The sequence below is a fragment of the Melozone crissalis genome, unplaced genomic scaffold (assembly GCF_028551555.1).
Source record: "Melozone crissalis strain CALT ecotype California unplaced genomic scaffold, PUWL_Pcris_2 ptg000036l_1, whole genome shotgun sequence".
Lineage (NCBI taxonomy): Eukaryota > Metazoa > Chordata > Aves > Passeriformes > Passerellidae > Melozone > Melozone crissalis.
In genome coordinates this window covers 11,994,434-12,013,708 of record NW_026535814.1, presented here as the reverse complement: position 1 = coordinate 12,013,708, position 19,275 = coordinate 11,994,434, and the positions used below count along the sequence as shown (strand labels likewise).

Genomic DNA, 19,275 nt, shown 5'->3' with positions numbered 1-19,275 from the left:
AAACAGGTGATAAGATATTCTTATGTCTTTAATGGAAACATTTTGTTACAATTTAAGTTATGTGATATTCTTGCATTTTTAAAATGTGTGAAAGAAAATGCACAGGATACAAAGTCAAAGGACACCAGCAAATGTAGATATTTTAAATGACCAAGTCATAGAAGAAATAAAATACATTACACAAACAAACAAAGGTTATGCCCACAGTCATGAATACGCACTCTCCTCTACACAAAAACAACAATAAATAAAATCACATTATATGCAGATAGTTCTACTTATATCAGTACAATATACTGTGCAGCTTTCCATTTGTTTTCTGCTCAACTGGCACTAGGTTTCTCTTTTGTCCAGTATTTTTCCATTAATAGGGAACGACAAAAAAGGGGGTAAAGTTCCTTATATTGTCTCTCCTGAGTCCTGTTAGGTTTTGATTGTTACACCCTATCACAAGAAACACATCAAATTCTACCCATCGCCTTCATGCTGCCTCTCCAGGTTTTCTCAGCACTTTCAGACCTGCCCAGAAAAGATTCTTTTCTGAGAGAAAGAGAAGTCCAGACCATGCCCAAGCAGAAAGCAATACAGCTGTGCTCCCTGTGCCTGCTGGCAATGCACAGCACCAGTGAAACCTCTGTTTGTAGCTGGGGCATGGGGGGCAGAATTGCACGCTCCCTGTGCATACCAGTTGACATTACAAAAGAAACCCCTAAAATAAGATTTTTTTTAATTCCGATTTTGGTACATTTTTGTTGCTTGCTCAAGTGTTCTGTAGAAACATTCATGTCGCAGCAACACCAAGGAACGGTTCACACAGAGCGAATTTTAACCTTTCAAAGATTTGTCATCTAATGAATCCACCTAACATTTCTGAATATAGCTTAACATACAAAGTGTAACAGTGCCAGATTATTCAGAGTAATTTGTCTTTGATGCAGAATATTATTTTAGTGATTAGTGAGAGATTTTGAGGGAACTGTAAGCCTCTCCTTTTTGCTAGTTTTTTATGCTGTAAATTTGCTGTATGTCAGTTAGGACCTTCTAAAAGGTAAATTCTGGGAGAAGTAATAGCATAATAAAAGTCTCTATAGTGATACACTGGACATAATGAAACATTAACCCGAGAAAGCCTCAAAACTGTGGCAGCCTTATCTTCTTGACCAAAACCAGCAGTAACTCCATAAAAAGTTCCACATTAACCTTTTTCCTTTCTCCCTCTATGCGTGACACAAAGGGGGAGCTGCATTTATGACAGACTAAAGGCTTCACTGGGGCAAAGCACAGTGCTCAGGCTTTCTGTTGTTATTCTTTAGAAGAGAACAGACACCATCAATGTCTGCTGCACAGCTTGCTGACCCTGCAGACAGCCAGGTCTGATGTCTCTCACAAACAGCTATTTGTTTTAATTTCAACAATCATTTTTCATCAGTCTCAGAGCTCAGATGTTAAAAGGTATCTGAGAATGGAAAACAATTCAGCCCTCAAGCCATCTGAATTAATTTCTGCCTCTAAGCAGGGATATGCAGAGTGCAAACTCTTCCATTTCTTCCACTTGAAAGTCTTCACACACACGCAAATCTTTTTGTGCTTTCAACAGTGAGAAGGAAAGGGGGGGAGGAGAGGTGACACACACAACATATCTGAAAGCAGAACTTTTCCCAGCATGTCCTTAAAAATACATTCCAAGAGCAACGCTTGTGCTCCTTTGTTTCTAAAAAGGGCTAAAACTGGCTCCTACAAAACATGCACTTTGAAATTTGTCATCACTTTACAGCTCACTGTTGTGAGGGGAGCTACTAGGGCATGTTGCTAACCAACAGAAAAGGTAATGTACCCCAAGGAACTGATATTTCTGTTCCCATGTGCCCTGCCGTGGGGAAGCTGGTTGCTAGACTTGACATCATTTTCTAGCAATAACAACAAGGATGAAAAACCCCACCAGGTAATTCTAGGTCTATAACTCTGATAGTGGCTGGGATGGCCATGTTGGGATGGCACCATGAGGTGTGCTGACAGCTGAGCTGTGCTCAGCAATGAACCATGTCTGAAATGGCTCAACACATAAAAGCCAAGACTCCCAGAAAGGAAGGAGTCATTTCTGACTAAATGATAGAAAATGGCTGACTTCTTTTCAAAGTACTTCTGAACCTAGACAAAAGACTGTGGAAAAAAAGGGTAATTAAAGACTGTTCACTCGACTCTTGGAGAAAATGAGGAAAAATAACCTTAACTGCTTTGCTGAAAGAACCAGAATGCCCACATGGCTACACGCTGAAGCACAGAGGAGGGCAGTGAAGGATGTGGAACTGTCTTGAGGTCCGGAAAAGGTGGACTGAATTGCCAAAGAAATTTATGACCAGGACTATTAGCTTCCTGTCTTTGATGTCTATTCTTGGCTTTCCAGGAGCATTATGGCATTCATGAGGTGAAAACATCACTGGAGCCAAGGTCAGCTAAGGCTGATGCAGCCTGTTCTACTGCAAAGCTGAGAAACTCACCCTGAACTGCTTCAAGCCTGCAGACACTCACTGAGGGCCCGAATTTACTCCCACTGAATCAGTAAGAGAGTTTTTTTGTCAGTTTAATGTGTGATTGTATTTCTAAGCCAAAAAATGAATCAGAGATCAACTTCCCAGTAGAACATGTTGTCAGGGAGAACACTCTTTATTTTGTCCAGCACAAATGTTTTCAAAGCATTAGCTACACCTTAATAACTCTCCACTGAAAAATCCCAACAAAATACTTCCAATAATGCAATGGCACATTGCTTAAAAACAAATTGAAAATAGATCAACATGGTTTATTTTCAGAAATTAATAATACAACTCTTTAACAAACTGAATTCTGGTCACAGTCTTCCGAAGTGCTCTCAATCACACTCAATCACAAGTTTTAGCAAAGACTGAACATTTTCAGAGCTCAGCTAGGTGTGGTCTTCAGTGAAGCACACTAGAGCAGGAACTGGTGTGGGTAGTAGTCACAGACAACTCAGAACACACAAACTGTCCATAAACAAACATTTCAGAACTACCAGTGGCCCAGGACAAAGCACCTAGACATCTGACTCTGAAGCTGTGGGTTTCAGGAAACTAAATAACAGATACTTTTGAAAGTTCTTCTTCATCTTGTCACTTGCAGTAGAAGCCTGGGTGTTGTGGTTATGAGGGTAAAAAGGCAGGAAAACTGTCCATAGAACCCTCAGGAAGAGGATTCTGAAGTGAACCAGATATTAAGCTGACAACTGTTCAGTAATTTTAATAAATACAAAATTAGCAGAATTTATCAAATTTTAACAACAGAGTATGAAGCCACTAGTTAAATTTCAATTTAACAGGCACAACTGTAAGAATTATCAATAAATATGGCCTACACAGCCAGCCTTTCTTAAATTCAAGCACATGGCAAATCTCCCTTTGGTTCAGCCACAGCCAGGATCATAGCCTTTGGTCCCAAGTGAGCAAAGCACTTAGAAGCTGAAGTTGAGCATATTTTAAGTGTGTTCTGAAGTGCTGAGCTGAGTCAAGGGTCTCCTTGTGCTTCTCTGTAACACAGATGTATGTTTGTAATACGGGCGATTTGTTGAAGCCAAAAATGTAGGTTTTGAAACCTCTTTTGAGGATCAATTATTATTATTTTGATTAGACATTCCCTTACAGAGTTCGGAGCCTAAACATTGTGGCATTGAGCTAATGCAGATGAACCAGAAAGGAAAAGTGCATTAGCCAGTAAAGAACCTCTCTGCTGAATAATCTAAACTCAAGGCAGCTTCTGATCTCTGCTCCATGGAAGGCTTGGGGACTATTAGCAAGAGGCCTGTGAAAGGCAGCAAAGAAGAGCAAGTCTATTTATGCTATGAAGGAATCTACTTATGTGAAATGTCTTAATGATCTCCACACTTGCACGGGAAAAACACATACATTTGTGTGCATCAATTTGCAAACATTAAAGCCCATTGATCTAAAATGCTCCAAGGTGCAAAAGAAGGTTCACCTCTCTTGGGAGGTGCTGGGATGCACAGTTTGGGCTAAGCCAGCTCAGCACCCCACCAACAGACATCTCACAGGAACACCTCCTGAGGTCATGATTTAAAACCCTACAGAAAGGTTTTAAAGCATTAGAATTAATATTCTTTTAAAAAGTGACCTTTTACTATACTTTTTTATAGGCATCATAAAATGACATAATAAATAAACTGTCATGAGAATTTATTGTCCCAGACAGATCTCCCATCTTCTGGAGTGACTCAACTGTGCATGGCACAGGAAAAATGCACATCTACACAGCTGTCTTGATTCCAACCCTACCTGTTTGAGTACTAGCTCATACTGCAAAACAAGTCACAAGAAAAAAAAATTTCCAAAAGAGCTTATGTTTCAAATTATAACCTCTTCTCTACACATTTAAAATTTTTCCTTGCCTTTTTTTCTGAGGCAGAGTAGTCAAATGGGTAAAAGAAAGGCCTATTTGCAAAACCAGAAGTAGATAAAAAATATCTTTAAAAAATCCCAAACTTTAAGCATGCCCAGGGGCTAGACAAACTCAACTGCTTGGGGAGGAAAAAAAAATCCAGAAACTAATCAGGAAGTCTTTTTTTCCTCCCCAAGTCCATTTCAGTATGAATGCTGCTCTAGCCTACTTCTGGTGCCCATGAAATAAGGAGAATACTTCAGAAAAGTGTCCAGATGTTGGTGCTGCTTTGGCTAAAGCACCTTTGTAGAGGTCACACAGGCTCAGACTGGGAAATGGAATGCTGGAAATCAATTTCCTGTAGTGGAGCTGCCCTGACAGTCAGGAAGCTTTGCCCTCTGGCTGCCTGGGACATAGGACAGTATATCACAAGGGCAGGTGATGAGCCCTCCATATGCTAAGAATAAATTGAAATGCAAGGGAAAAAAACATGTCCAACAACAAATAAAAGGCAGCAGAAAGCAGACGCAGCGAGTTTCTGCTCTTCACTCCCATGTATCCCAAAGTGGTTTCTCAGAGTTGGAAGTCTGGCCAACTGACTTTCAGGGCCTAGAAGTTTTGTAGAAATCAGGCTTCAGAGCCAGTTTTGAGATTAGCTTTCAAGTCTGGCTAGAACTGCTGAGACGAGAAAGCTCTGTTTATGAAATCAGAATAGAATAAACCAAAATATTTATTGGACTCTTAGAATCATAGTCATAGCTCTGTTTCCCCACTGACAATACTTTTATGGATCTTCTTCACTACATTTGCAGCAAGCATGGTTCATTTCCATTTGTTGACTACAAAATGCAATGCTCTCCTTTGTCTAGTACATAATAACTTGTCAGTAACTAATTCAACACAGATTCAATTTTGCTCCTGGTAAAATAAATGGCAAAATTTCCAGGGGATACTGCTGGCAGCAGGATTAAAGTCAGCCTCAAATAGGGTTTTAACACATGATTCCTGAAGGTATTCCTGGGTGCTTAATTGTACACACATGGATAGTTAAATCTCAGTGACTTCTATAGGACTCTTTAACATGTGAAAAATGCATTATTTACAGCATCAGGGTGATAATCACATAGACAATTCAATAACTGCATTTTTGTTGTTTAAGTAACTATTTGAATGTTGCACATGACTGTAGAAAAAAAGTTGGGCAAAAACATCCATTACCATCCACAAAGTCATTTCTCCTCCCCTAAGTACTGGTTCAAAAATGTATTTACAGCTGTTGACTTTCCCTGCATATTACTCCTATCATACAAAATATGTCTTCAAAACATCCTCTTCCTTAATTTTTAAACCTACCAAAGCAAAAATAGATACTTTAATAGAAAAATACAAGATTAAAAATATCCTAAAAAATAAAATGGTTGCATGGAATGTCATTTTTATACACACACAAAAAAATCCCCTTTTGAATTGTATCAGCTATACAAACACTTTCATATTTACAGTTATGGATGCAATCCTGTGCTCACTGAAGTTAATGGGATTTTGCCATTGACTTCACTAGGAACAGGAGCAGGCTTGACATGGACTACATCTGCCCTTCTGAAAAGTCATGGCAGTGGACAGAAAAGAGTGTGGCAAAGCACACACAAGACTGAGGAATTCATCAGTCCTCTCCAGAGATCTGATTGTCTTCTCTGTCACCGTTTCACATGTGTGAAACTCCTCATCCTTCACTGGAGTTTTTCCTAAATCCCACCAGCTAGGAGGGAGAAACAGTGCTTCGGACTGTGGCACCACACAAACAGGGAAAGAATGGTTTGTGTGTTTCCACCTGCCTGACTTTCTCAGAGGAATTAATTAGAACCAAGTGCCAGTTCTCTCCCAGAACTAAGGCCCGTACACCAACTTTCATATCCCCTGTTATCAATGTCAGCGACTCAGTGATGCAGGAACATACCCCAAAACCAATCCCTTTTTTCTTTTTGACAGCAACCAGCACCTGTGCTCCTGAAACCATATTTGATACTCATGGGTGAGATGCAAATATGGAAGGAGGTGGTAGAAGCTAAAAAAAAAAAAGGAACAAAACGAGGCATTCCCCATCAACTAAACCAAGATCTTCTAGCCTTAATATATGCCTTAGGAAATACTGTCTTTACATATTAAGTACATCCTATAACATCAAACTGCATAATTTTCTTTTCTCATGAGATGAAAGGCCGTGCGGCATAACGTGATTAGTAAATCATTCCTGAGCTTCTGAGAGAAATTAAGACAAAATTACTGCTTAAAGAGTGAGTTCTTCAGGAGCCACTTCTTTTTACACTGATGTCTTTGGTTGTGTCCTTTTCTCTAATTCTTTCTTTTCCCTAGGAAGAATGGGATTCTTTTTCATCTTCTTCTTTATGCAGCAGAAAAATGAGATCTAATGGAGTCTTCACGTAACTGCCGATGTTTCCCCATGTTACAGTCCTCCCGTTGAGTTCGTCTCTCAATAGTTATTCTGTATTTCTTTCTGCATGAAAGGAGAGGAACAGAATGAGAAATCTTTCTCCAGCTACAGTCTAACAGACATCCCTTATGAAGAATGCCTGTAGGGGACAGCTGGGTGCCATTTGAAAAATGAAACGTGGCAGAATGTGAAACTCTGGTCAAAGATTAAAGTAGTTTGCCTCAGAACATTTTACCCAGGCTCAAGAATGCCTGTTAATTTCTAGATGGCAGTCTCAAAGCACTAAGGCACGGACATTTGCTTCTTTGAAAATTTCTGATCTAAGTGATTAGGAGTTTTTGTGAAGTGTCATGTGAACTGTGTTACTTCACTGCTTTATATTGATCAAAGCCAATTTTCTTTTCAGTATGCTGGGTGGGGGGGAACTTTCTGCAGAGTTCAAACAACAGCTCTGACTATTCAGCTGCCTTTCTCACTGGAACTATGTATTAACTAACTAATCTTCCCATTTCCCTCTGAGAAAACTATGATGTTTGTAATGTCAGAGGAGGTAACATGATGAATTAAGAAGAGGGATGTAGAAGACAGATAAGAAATAAACACAAATGCTCATGTATCAGACACAGCTCTTCCTGTGTGTCTTCCTCTAGGGCCTTTTGAAGAATTCTGCTATACTTTGTACGTCAAACAAACCCTCTGACTGCCTTTTAGTTTGCCCTTTATTACCCAAATCTCCCCCCAAAAATCAGATGATTGACATTTACATTTTATACTTTTAGGCTTCTGCTCTGTTTCAGGACAAATTTTTCAGAAGGGCATTTAGTCCAACCCCACGTGCTTGTACTGCTGGAGGAGATGCATGGCAAAAACCTTGTATGCCAAGGAAAGCCCTGTTCCACCAGCACAGAGAGCAGGAGTCACAGCTAGGTATGCAACAGCGGAAGAAAGATTTTCACAACACCAAGGTTTTGATTCAAGCAACATGGCTGAATAGAAAGTGACAACCTAAAAGTTCTGAAAATACTCCCTCAATACTTGCATCTGCATCAGTAAGCTCCAAAATAACTTGAAAAGCCTGTGTTGTTCAATTTCTTTATGTATTTTCAAGTCAGACCTTACATGGGTCAGAGCACGCACAGTAGTAGCTCTTGCACGAGGACAGGTCCAGATTTTAGATATACAGGTGTTTAAGTTAAAATCTGGTCAAAGTTGCATGTCAGCACTACTCCCCAAACCTTTTAACTGTTTGCATGCACACTCAAAACTGTATTTGTATACTCATTTGTGACAATTACATATCCAAACGAAAGGTAATCAGAAGGGTATATTTACAGTTTACAAGCTACAGAAGCTGCAAGTACAAATTACTTCAGGCATACCAATGCTAAACCTACATTTTTTGAAAATCTGACCCGCACACCCTGACTTGTTAGGTTTCAAATATTTATTCTAATGGTGGAATAAGGAGGTTGTCCCTGCTCCTGCTTTGAGCAATTGCAATCAAATCTCCAGACTGAAATTCACCCACAGGTCTTCAGACATCTCCAACATACAAATCCATCTGACAGCACCTGTAGCTTTCTTCAGTAAACAGAGAAACAAGCTCTAAGAGACCTGGTTTAGTTTTAGATGAAGATGACATGAACTGCAGAGAGGAAAAGTGCTCATTTCTCCCCTCTGAGCATACATAAAAAGCCTGGGTGTTGAGCTCAGGTGTATTACATCTACTTCTACAGACACCCACCTTTGCTCACATGGATTTCCAATCCAAATCTTTGTGTTAGATGACAAGGAATTCTGTTCTTACAATGATACTTTGCATAGCTTTATACCAGACCAGGATATTTGTTGTTTTATTTCTAGTCCTTACAAACCAATTCCTTCCCAATATCAACAATGCTACAAGCCACACCTAACAACTGACATCTCTTGTTGAGAATCTAGGCAAGAACCTCTGATTACATAAAATATGAAGACAGATCTTTATTCTCTTTTTCTTTTAAAGATAGTCTTTATTCAGTCCAAGCCAACTTAATTGTATCTCAAATGCAAAAAACATACTATATAAGCACTGAACATACGCAAGAATAAAATCACCCTGCAGAATTTCAGTTCTAAGTACCTGATGAATAAGTTTGGTTCTTTGAAACACTGAAAGTGTCCTGGTGAATTGAAGCAGGCTTTGCCTGTTTTATTTTGTTAACATGTTTTATAAACAGTTGTTTTTTAATGGACAGAATCATTTGATTCTTGTATGCAGAGGTTAATTCTATTCTCCTATCTGGCTTTTCCATAGCAGGAGGACAAATTACTGTATACATAAGGTGCTGAACATGTATAACTAATTTATTCCATCAGTATAGGATCAATTATCAAGACTTTACATTTGCTGACTAGCAGTGTAAGAATTATTTTACTCAAACACGAATAAAACACTGATCACCCTGCACTGACCTCAGCTTATTAAGTTAAATGCACAAATCTCTTTCTGTTCTGCAGTACAATTCCACTCAATACCAGGCAAATGATATAAATCTCTTGCAGATCACAGCCTGCACAACTGTGCTGGCAAGGAGCAGCAAACAAAGGCAGCTTTCAAGGCCAGGGCACTTTACTAAAGCAACTGTGAATGTCTGGAACTCGCTGGAATTACTTCCATGAGTGACATTACTTAGGGATGTGAGTAGTTACAGGACGAAGACCCAACTCAATAAAATTATTTGGATAAACACAAAAGGACAATCAAAGTGTGTTCACTGTTCTCTGGTGAAAATGTTACCCCACACTATTATGGTGCCTCCCTGTCTCCCACCAAGGGTGTTCTGCCAGGAGCTGGGAAGTTTGGATGACAAATAAAAAGTTTACAGAACTTTCAATGAATTGGACTAACCTGAAGAAGTAAAAAGCCATTAGCAATCCTGCTCCAAGCAAGGCGCCCACAACTATTCCTGTAACTGCTGATTCTCCTAGACCACCTGCTTGAAAAGGGGAAAAATAAACAATCAGGGTTCATATTGAGAACTATCTGCATTCATGTATTGGAAAATACACACAATTAGGAAATTAGTGACAAACATTTGACAATAATTAAAGCCTTTCAGAGCTCGGGACTCCATGGGAACCTGTTCCAGTGTCTGCATGTTTACTTTTTGTCCTTGCTTTCCTTGGGGGTGAAAAAGCCCCCAGATCAGCATCAGATGAAGGCACAATTCTGGAGATGTGACACAAGGAAATATTGTTAGGTAACTGGCCTGGACAGCTTGGTCTGAATCACAACACTGACCATGGTTGCCGTGATGCACATCATGGGAATCGGCACTGAATATGCCTTGAGTCACTGTAACAGAAACAAGCTCATCTTACCTGGATTAGAATCATAACCCTCCATCACCCAGGTTTATTAAAATGACTATGATTATCCAACAGTTCCTCAATTTTTTTCTAATTTCCTGAAGATATATTGTTTCAAGTGAAAGTCATATGACTTTTGACTTGCTTCAAATCTCAACAGAGGCAGAACAGGGACACAGTGGCTGAAGGGGAGCCCAGACAGGGAATCTCCCTGGGAAGAGCAGGGCTCCTGAAGAACAATGTCATTTTGTGTGCGTGTAGTCTACTCCCACTTCCATTCCCACCTGGGTTTGTGGAAAGGAACAGAGAAGGAAATCAAACTGCTCCCTCCTTTTCCTTCATCCCTGACCCTTTGAGGGGATTCTGTCTGTACAAAAGGAAGAAGGCACATAGCTACACCACACTGAAGCAGGTGGTCTGAAGCGTTCACACCAGTCTTTCAAGGGTGTGAGAATTATCAGGCTGGAGTTACCTTTTCACTGCAGGACTAGCAATTTGTCTCCTGTGAAAAGTTAAGGGCACCTTTTGTCACTGAGGCACCAGTGTCCTCCTGCCCCAATCTCCCTGCAGTGTCCTACGCGCTACAACACGGTCTGTGATTCAAGTGTGCTGGAAAGAATGGACACCTGCCCTTTGGAGGGTAGTCTCAGCCCTCTGAATTCACAGATGTCACCCCATTCAATTGTCTTCACTCCTCCTCAGCCTACTGAGCCCTCACAGTGCCTTCTCACAACGCTGAAAATCATTCTGCACTGGGAGAACGCTGCTCCCACCAGCACAGCTGCTAATTATCAGCACGATTATTCCATGCTGGGGTTTCAGTTACATCCCTCTTTCTGACTAAAAGCTCCTGCAAAGACCTAAAGCCTCCAGGGCTCTGGCCTGTGCATGATTACTGTTACATTTAAATTCAGGAAGTGATTCAGACCATGTACTACCCACGGCTGTCAGACCTTCACCTCCCAAGCAGTGGGGAGAGAGAGAGAGAGCCAGTCACCATGTCTCAGCTGGAAAACTGTGCTGAGCAATTTAATATGCCCCAATATGTCGCAGCAACTCATGGATTCTCCTTTTTGGAGCTGGTGCAGAGGCATTAATTCACTGAACTTACATGATTTGCACGGTGTGTTGTTCGTGTGCTCTGAAACGCGGCTTTCGTCGAGGCGCAGCCTGCCGTGGCTCCACGGGTATTTCACATTCGGGCGAATTTCAAACCGCCCCTCCTTCCCAAAGTAGTCCCCGATCACCTGTGCAAAACAAGAAAGGGATGACAAGATTTTCCTGCCAACTTAGAGAAGCGAAACAAACAGGAGAGAAGCATCACTCACTCGCGGCTGTGGCATGAGCTGAATGTCAGAGAGGAGGGCTGAGGGGGTCTCTGGGAGGTTATGCAGTGCACGGCCTGCCCTAGGGCAGAATCAGCTGAACAGAAGCACTCCTGACGGATGTTTATCTAATCTGTCAATGAAAGCCTTCAAAGATGGAGACTTGACAATTTCTGCACCAATTATTCTGGAATTTAGCTAGCCCTACTGTCAGTTGTTTCCCCTAGCATGTAACATAAAATTCTTTTTTTTGTAGTTATCCATCACTGGTTACCAAACTGTCAGTGGTCATAGGAACCCTTCCTTTTTGAAATGCTGCTTTACATATTCACAGGCTCTTATCTGATTCTGCCCTCAGGCTTCTCTTCTATATAAATCCAGTTTGTACAAGCTTTTTAACCTTCTGAATATTTGTCCTGCTCTCCCTGGGCTTTTATTCATTTTCTCCACAGTGAGTTGAGGCTCAGGATAGTCACCCAGCTTAAGCTGGACATGAGTCCTGACTGGGCATGAACAGACCCAGAGCAGCCCTGCCCAGGAGGACTTGGGGGTGCTGGTGGGTGAGAAGCTGGATTTTTTCATACCAATTCATGAAAGCACCTCAGAATTTCAATCCTGTCTTCAGCAGTTTCAAGGTCACCTATATGGAATCTACTGCAGCAATATGTCTAAAAACACCTATGTACAGCAGCAGGACCATATACTGTGTCACTGAAGTGGTCAGAAGCAAAAGCAGAAGCACATCAATAGATCTATTTGTCTTCCCACAGAAAAAACACAGATATTAATACACTAGGCTTAGAATTCATGGATAGCCTCCTCAAATCTTTCATCTGAATTTCATTTCTAAGCCAATGACTTTAAAGAATGTTTGCTCTGCCTAAATACACAAAGGTATATTTTCCACTAAATAAAGATACTTATGTCTCTCACAGTTGAAACTGGGATATAAATCCTTTGTAGAATGAATGTGTTCAACATGTGTCCAAAAATTAAGGCAAATGCAGTAAACTGGAAAAAGATAGAGACCATTCACAGGCATTATATTATTTATTAGATTGTTTAATTCAAGCAGGAGTGGGTGAGTCCTAGCACAACTTACTAAATAAGAAAATAAGCAGAATGGTTTGAGAACAAAAAGCTATAAGCAGGAGCCACATGGATTCAGTTCAGAAGTAGGATATAGATTTTTGAAGAGCAGGAGTGGTTGATCTGTAGAACAAATTTTGAGGACACCAGCAAGGCAGTCCCTGTCCATTCAGTATCTCCAAACAAAAAATAAATGCCTGTTCCAGCATGAGCTTTAGTCACGTGTAAACTAGAGGGCTCCGTAAAGGTTAAGAACCTGCCTGTGTCTAATATAGCAGAGGTCAAACTAGGAAATTCAGGTTTTCTTCTAGCTTTAAACTCTGTGAATAGACCTGGGAAACAGCTCTGCCCAAACACCCATCCGTCTGTCACAGTTCAGCTGAGAAACATTCTTGTACACAGAAAAAAAATAATCCAGATGAATAGAACAAGTTATCAAAGAAACAATGTTTTTATAGAGAGGCGTGAAGGTAGAAATTGTATGGCAGACAAAAGTAGTAAGTAATCACGTGTAAAATGTTAATTGCATGTATATTTATGTACCTAATAAAGCAGAGGGAAACTCCAAAATAAGTTAAAAGAATAAATGGAGCATTTAAAAAAAAAAGTATTTTAAATTGCAAGTGAAAAAGCAATGGAGGGAATGGTAAGAGAGGGAAATTAAATTGATAAATGAGATAAAAAGCTATTGGGCTGAACAAACGGAAGAAACACAGATTGCTCACACCAAAGTTATCCCAACTATTTTGTACTCCTACTGCCCCTGGGAGTGTCTGCAGTTGACTGGTGTTGTTTTTCTATCACTTTTACACATTACAACACACAAGACATCCTCAGACTTTCAATGGGGTTAATTGAATTTTTCTCTGCTGCAGTACCAACAACAATGTAACTTCACTGGACTCAAAACCACACATTGAAATGTCCAGCTCAGATATTGCTACTTTTTATTTGAGTTTGTTGAAATCAGTGAGACCAGCAAAGCTGAGGCTGATGCTGATTTTGCAACTAACAAATGCATCCACTGCAGGTGGACTTAGGGCAGTGCATGCATTAATGAACTCAGCCCAGACATCTCTGCGTGCAGCTGCTGCTGTTCCTCACACACTTTTTCACACTCCATCTCTTCCAATCCTTCTGCATCCAATGGAATAACCTATCTGGAATATATGGAGCCATCTGATTAAAATGTTTCTTAAACACTGAAAAGAAGGCACTCAGGAATGTCTGCCTGACCAACAAGGCCAGGAAAGCTCTGCACTCCTGCTTGTGGCTGACCACAGCATAGGATTTAAATACCTGTACTTGCTGTGTTAATACAACTTGTGCATCAGTGTTGCTGTAAGATTAATCTTTCTTCCCAAAGAAATAAAAAGTTTTGGTCATTTTTAAACAATTATTTATCATATTCAAAATCAGCAGCGCTTGGCCAGCTTGTGAGAATTCACTCTTTAGTTAAAGACTAGCATCATGTGAAGTTCTATTGTTAAAGAAGAGAAGGAAGTTTAAAAAACTTGTTATAACTACTTCAAGATTGCTATTTTACAGAAAGGATCTGGTCTTTAGGTTGATAAGATTAAGCCACCAAGTAAAGAGATGATATCATGTTACTTTACACTGAATTACTAATTCATCAGTGTCCAATTGCAGTCGGGTTTGTTTCCTTACCTCCTGTGTGCCTGCCTCCGGGTCTGTCATTCCAATCACAGAGAAATCCCCATATCTGTCTCCATTGGCATCAATGGACACCTGCCCGGCAATGCCTAAAGAATGGCACGTGAGGAATCAGAAGATTAATTAGTTAAAACACTGAGCCTTTCCAAGCAAAACATGAAAACACTGGACAGGTTTTTACAGACTGATATGACAGGAAATCTCATCAGTCTCCCTGCATTTTTGTTGGCATTCCAGAAGAAATTGTAATTTCATCTCAGTGTCTGCATTCCTGAATTCTTAACATTTCTCCTTTTTAAATATTAAACGTGTGAAACTGGAGAATACATGAGAAAAATCTAATCCAAAAACGAGCATGTAAGACTAAAACACAAATACATTTAACGTAAATTATTTACAGAGAGCCTAATCCTGAAATATCTGATGATGCCTCATTGAAGAGAGTCCAGCTCTCATGCTGCAGAGGACACAGAGGCAGAGACATAGATCCCACAGGCTGAAGGGATGCTGCACCCATATAACCAGTCCAATGCTGATTCCACAAAATGGGATACTGGAGACGGCAAGGACAAGGGGCACGATGTGCACCACATACGCATTAAGCCCAGCATTCATCTACTTAAGATTAACTGCATAATACAAGCATTTTGGTTTCTATTCTTAGAGCCCTGTTCCACTTCCCTGTTTTACAATTTCTAGAAAACTTTGGGGAAACTGGGACTCATTGATTCACAGGATATGTCAAGTTTGAAGGGGTTTTGGAGATCTTGAGCCCAACCTCCAGCTCAGAGCAGAGTCACCCAGGAGACTCCTCAAGGTTTTATCTGCTCTCCAAAATCTCCAAGGATTTTGGAGAGCAAAAACTCCACAGCCTCACTGGGACAACTTGTTTGATCTGTCATGGGAAATGAACACATCCTTGGATTCAATCTAAACCTCTTCTAAAACCTCCTTGTGTACAAAAAGCTTGGCTTCAAATTCTCAAGGTGTAAGTCAAAACCGATTCTTAAAATCCATCAAGCAATACTAATTAACTATGGTGAAGACATCTTAAGACTGATGATACACTTTTTCATCTCAGGTACTCTCCAACGTGATCCTCCACTGCCTGACACCAAACACAGCCAATTACAGCCATGCAAGGCAAGCAGGCATCACTGTACATCCACATTACACCAAACACATGCCTGGACCAGGCACAAAGCCAGGGAGATTCAGGCTCTCAGTGACGGTCAGTCAGAAAAGAGAGGTCAGATATTCAGAGTATCAGTTTCCCCCAACGTGCCTAGTGACAGTGAGCGTGCAACAGACTTAACACACCTCCATTTATTCTGTATCTGTTCAGATTTGGTGATGTCAGGAACATTTCGGCTTGCTGTGGTTTTCAAAATATGTAGTAATAATCAAAATTCTTGTCAAGGACCTATTTCATTACAACCACACAGTAACCAAGCTGTTGTCAATTCAATTACTGCAGGGAAATGAAATGGGTGTAACAAGCACTTGGCTGTGAGACAGTGAAAGAAGAGGCCACTCTGAAGAACTGTGATGTCCCTGTTTACAGATCAATTTGGATTCTGGATCTGACTGGAGGTACCAACTGGAACAGATACTTTTGTGCTCTAAGGAAACCATAACTCTGTTTTTGCGAACAGGTACTAAAATTGAAACTTGAGTTCCTGTGGGATTTTTTTTCAGTCAGAAAAGATTTCTTTTTCAATTTTTCATCTGAATCAGAAATACAAATTTTAAAAGTTGCCAATTCCTGTGACTTCCTTAAGAAACAGAGGTAGGAAATTTTGAAACTACCTTAATGAAGAATTGCATTTGCATGAAGGTGGAATGATTTTATCTCAACTTTCTTTCTGTTTTTTTTTTATGTTAGACAGACAAAAAATTTTGCTACTTTTTCAGAGAAAATGCCAATGAATAGCAAATACTGTCCACCAGATGTGCCCTTATGCCCAGATGCTGTCTTTAACGGCCCAATCACTGAGAAATCCTTTGATCACCTCAGCCTTATCCTTTTCTAAGCCCATAATGCCTGTGCAGCTGTGGCAGGCAGATGGAATTCTGCAGAAAGCACCATCTACATTCTGTTGGGAGTCCTGATAAATTAGAGCAGGCTGTAAAATGAGGTGCCAAGACAATCAGATATCTACATGTCAGAAGTTAAATTATTGTCATTAGTGAAACTGGAGTTCTCATTATCAAGGCCTGCCAAAGTCAAAGAGAATTACAAAGCTTCAGTCCTGAAGCAGAACCTGATGGGTGTGCATGAACCACACTCTGTGATGCCTCATCCACTGCAATGAGGGGCTCACAAGCAAAATAAAGGGACGTGATCTTCCTTAAGGGACTGGATTGCAAGACACTGAGTTAAAAGCTTCTTTCAACATCAGTTTTATGTCCAGCAAAGTACTGCTACAGGGAGGAAAAGGCATATGGCTTACAAGAATTTGGACCAACTGCACGCCCAGCTGTAGCCCAACTTGGCTACATTTTCAGAATAGGTGGAACAGGTCAGCCACCAAAAACAATCTGGTTTTCACAAATGGGGGAAGAGAACATTGCTTCCTCCTGCCAGGTTTTACAAGCAAGGTGTGAGAACCAACCATGCAGCCCAGGGGAAGCACGTGGCACTGCAAAGGAGGCAGGGACACACCATTTGGTGCTTTCCTGGAGCACAGGAGCAAACACAGGCTGTGCTGGGGCATCTGCTCATGCACAGCACGAACAGACAGAGAGGCCAATCCTTAGACACCAGATTCCCTCCCTTTTAAAGCAGAGTGTTTTGGGGAGCCACAGATATGAAGAGATATAGTGGACACCAAGCACAGCCTACAGATGGTGCAGGGCAGCTCATGGGATGGTTGCAACCAGCATAATTTAAAGCAACCCCTTGTCGCAGACATCTTTTGTGAAAAATCTTTTCTTGAGATTTTCCTCCCTTCTGAGAAGCTGGGCCTCAGAAACAAGATGAAAACAATGGTTATCTGCTGCTGTGAATGCATCAGGTTTTGTCTGTGATTGGGCCATCTTGTATGTTTACAATTAATGGCCAACCACAGACCAGATAGCTTGGACTCTCTGTCCGAGACACAGATCTTTGTTATTCATTCTTTCTTTTCTATTCTTAGCTTAGCTAGCTTCTGAGGAAACTTTTTCCTTCTATTTCTTTTTAGTATAGTTATAATGCACTATATATCATAAAATAATAAATCAAGCCTTCTGAACACGGAGTCAACATTCTCGTCTCTTCCTTCACCTGAAAACCCCTGTGACCACAGTCACAACCCCTTGCTTTAAAGTGCTTAAGTGTTCCCTTAAGCTGTCCTGAGTATTCTTTTTCCTCATGTTCACACCACAATTTGAGAACAGAAAATTGGTTTGGAGCTGCTGCCCTTCTTGCCTTTTACACAATGTCCAATGTGTTCTTAGAGCTGAGAACCTGGCCACTGAGGTTTTTCTTACACATTCAGATGAATCATTCACTTTTTATCTAGGGGAAATGTTTCCTTCTCTCCAGCATTGCCACAGGAAATCTGGGCAGTCCTCCATCAAATGATTGGACTATCACAGGAGATGGATGGAAATATTTTAAAGACATGACAGACGAAAACAATAACCTTCAGTTTCTTTTTTACAATTCTTACCTGGCAAAAGCATCTGCATTGCTTTGCATCAGCAAGGTGACACACAAGTGCCAGCTGCAGTGCAGAACTGCAGCCTTGAGGATTAGGCACAGGAAGGCTCAGTGGTGTTCAGCTGCTGCCTCTGGGACAACACACTCAGCTCCTGAAAGGAGGCTGGGGAAATCCTTCTAGGGCCCAAAGGAATCCCATTGAGAAACACAAAACAAGCCCAACCCTGGCACCTGCTTGCTTCTATCCATTCCCAGGCTTTCAAGATAAAAAAGTGAAATGGAAAAAATGAGGCAATCTGAGAGCTAATAGATGAACATGAGCAAAGTGAGCAGCTGTAATCTTTTCGAAAACAAAAAAGGAGCCTGAGAAAATTATTGGTATTTCTCTACAACATCAGTGAGGGTCATTAAATTGTTAAGAGTTTTTTAAACTGAGTCAAGACCTCAACAGTTGATGCAAAAAAAAAGACAGACTGGTGAGATATGTGAGATGCACATGGTTTCCTACGTTTGCTTTCCTCTCTCCTAGGAGTGGAATAGGCATGGGTCCTTACTTTGCACAGAACAAAGACCTGAAGTTTTTTTACTCTGAAAGCTGGAATTCCATATTAACTCTTACCTTCGTATGTTCTGTTCCGTGTTTGTTGAACAATTTTTTCCCCATCTTTCTTACTGAAACCGATTTTCAGGACTTCCTGCAAAGCTAGAGCATAAAGAAGAATAGCATCATGGAATCCTTCCACAAACATGTTCGCCTAAAAAAAAAGAAGAAAAAAAAAAAAACAATGGCAATTGACACACAACAAAATTTTTCTTTCCTAGGTAATTAATTGACTAGAGAGAATCCACTAATTAGCCAAAGTGACTAATTTGGACAATTACTTTCTCAGCTGCTGGAACAGAAAGGAATGTATCTCAAAAAAAACCTCAGGGGAACAAGGGGAACTTCTGATCCATTTTTAAAAACAGTTAACCACTATCTGCTATTCTGGACATTCATAATGTTGTGTCTGAATAGCTCTGCAGATAGGGGTGAAATTTGCAGATCCCAGTTCCCATGCCCAGAGGCACAAATTCTGCACTTGACCATGTGGGATTCTGTTAAGTGCTGAGCACCCTCATCCCACAGCAGCAAGCACAACTCCCACCCTTTGCACAGGGAACCTAGCACCTCTCAGGACTGGGAAGTATGCTCTCTCATGATTTTTTTTGGAGAGCACAACTGGTGGATTTGCTTGTTTAATGATTACCGCTTCCACTTCTGGCCCTTGTTCAGCCAAGCATCTCTCCACCAGCAAATGAGCAATGGAGAAAACTACTTACCGTCTCCA

The 19,275-nt window shown here is 40.7% G+C and overlaps 1 protein-coding gene across 1 annotated transcript in view; it reads right to left on the bottom strand.

The window, feature by feature from the left end:
* Positions 1 to 747: 747 nt before the first annotated feature.
* The window catches only part of NPR3 (natriuretic peptide receptor 3), a 43,921-nt gene continuing 25,393 nt past the window's right edge, over positions 748 to 19,275 (bottom strand). Inside the window, exons 4-8 of the mRNA XM_054283308.1 lie at positions 18,564 to 18,699; positions 14,293 to 14,387; positions 11,322 to 11,457; positions 9,750 to 9,837; positions 748 to 6,922 (exon numbers count right to left, since the gene is read on the bottom strand). Coding sequence (XP_054139283.1) covers positions 6,811 to 6,922; positions 9,750 to 9,837; positions 11,322 to 11,457; positions 14,293 to 14,387; positions 18,564 to 18,699 — 567 coding nt within the window. The 3' untranslated portion in view covers positions 748 to 6,810. The remainder of the gene's footprint in view (positions 6,923 to 9,749; positions 9,838 to 11,321; positions 11,458 to 14,292; positions 14,388 to 18,563; positions 18,700 to 19,275) is intronic.